The sequence below is a fragment of the Notolabrus celidotus genome, chromosome 23, assembly GCF_009762535.1.
Source record: "Notolabrus celidotus isolate fNotCel1 chromosome 23, fNotCel1.pri, whole genome shotgun sequence".
Taxonomy (NCBI): domain Eukaryota; kingdom Metazoa; phylum Chordata; class Actinopteri; order Labriformes; family Labridae; genus Notolabrus; species Notolabrus celidotus.
Window position 1 is genome coordinate 12,841,016 of NC_048294.1, and position 1,752 is coordinate 12,842,767.

The following is a 1,752-nucleotide window of genomic DNA, read 5'->3' on the forward strand; positions in this document are numbered from 1 at the left end:
AGTTGTCGTTGGCTCGTCAATTGTTACTTCTGCAGGTGTTGTGTGGGGATGACAAAAAAGTAAGCATGAGTGGGTGCTTTGCCAAGAATTGAAAACAAAAGAGGATGAAGTATTTTGACGTCTGAATGTTTACTTACCATCACTTTGATGGACTCGGCAACGACGAGATCGAAGGCGTTGCTGCCGTTTCCACAGCCTTCACTACAGCGTCTACAACTTCCTCAGGCTCTGGAAGTTCATCGAGGGGTGCTTTTCATCGAACTCAACTTCAGCTCCACCGTTGCTGTGACATTGCCCATGTCGTCGACCTGTTGGAGAAAGACACATTGCTTAATCGAATGTGTTGATTCAGAATTTGCCTTCGTCTTCCTCTTTTCAATATCTTTTCAGCCATTTCTTTGTTCCCCGAGGTCTTCGAGTACAATTGAGCATTGTCCAAAAGGTTGTTTCCTCGTGATGATTTGATGTATTTTATGCCGTAGCCTTGCAAGCCACTAAAATTACCCAAATCCGATGACGATGGTCTCGTCGAAGAGTAGGCCAAAGCTCGCTACCATGACTGCGTCGCACTGTGAAAGAAAGGAAACGGTCAAACATAGGGCCGGTTCAATCGCAGGGTTTTATCTAATGACATCAACCCTGATGGCAAATTTTCTCAAGACAACCAACTTGCTCTGGATAAACAAGTCTTTGGGAGTTATATCACGAGACCACTGTCTGGACCTGCTTAGGTATAGAGCTTAATGAAACCACTTTGTTTTGATTTAGCACAAGGTGGTGGGAAAAAGTAACGCACAGAGCCTCAACAAATTGCAGTGACAAGAGTACCAATTCTGAAACCCTCTTTCAAAGAGGCGTACAGCACAGTGCGGATTCTGCTGCTCCACAGTTCATCTTACATGGCTTTTGAAGGAAATGGAAGGGGCCTGTGATTGCTTGTTTTTCATGTGGTGCTAAAAGCACATCTATGATCATTTAAAGACACTTGATATAAGCCATTTGTGCCCTGAGAAATGTATGTTGCCATGACTATGTCCATTCCAATGGGAAATGGGGTTGGACTTGCTCTAAATGCATTGGGCTCATGCACTCCAACACCATGTGCTGTGATTCTTTAAAAAGGGCCCTTTAAGTTATACTCACCATGGCTACAACACTTTCAAGAGATTGGAATTCTGGACTGCTGCGGTTGGTGAGTTGTTCGTCAAATGCTTCCCAAAGGTCACATTAAGAACCACAGCTGGGTCCGGAGCTTCAGGGCAGAAGTTGTCGTGGCTCGTCAATTGTTACTTCTGCAGGTGTTGTGTGAGGATGACAAAAAAGTAAGCATGAGTGGGTGCTTTGCCAAGAATTGAAAAACAAAGAGGATGAGTAGTTTGACGTCTGAAATGTTTACTTACCAATCACTTTGATGGACTCGGCAACGACGACGAGATCGAAGGGGTTGCTGCCGTTTTCCACAGCCTTCACTACAGCGTCTACAACTTCCTCAGGCTCTGGAAGTTTCATCGAGGGGCTTCTTCATCAAACTTCAGCTCCACCGTTGCTGTGACATTGCCCATGTCGTCGACCTGTTGGAGAAGACACATTGCTTATCGAATGGTGTTGATTCAGAATTTGCCTTTGTCTTCCTCTTTTCATATCTTTCGGCAATTTCTTTGTTCCCCGAGGTCTTCGCGTACAATTGAGCATTGTCCAAAAGGTTGTTTCCCCTCGTGATGATTTGATGTAGTTATGCCGTAGCCTTGCAAG

General features: G+C 44.9%; 1 protein-coding gene across 1 annotated transcript in view; it reads right to left on the reverse strand.

Annotated features, from left to right (window-relative positions):
* LOC117807800 overlaps window positions 1–1,509 on the reverse strand; it is a 96,869-nt gene extending 95,360 nt beyond the window's left edge. The window contains exons 1-3 of the mRNA XM_034677202.1: window positions 1,401–1,509; window positions 1,144–1,211; window positions 505–569 (exon numbers count right to left, since the gene is read on the reverse strand). Of these exons, the coding sequence (XP_034533093.1) occupies window positions 505–569; window positions 1,144–1,211; window positions 1,401–1,509 (242 nt within the window). The remainder of the gene's footprint in view (window positions 1–504; window positions 570–1,143; window positions 1,212–1,400) is intronic.
* Window positions 1,510–1,752: the final 243 nt, after the last annotated feature.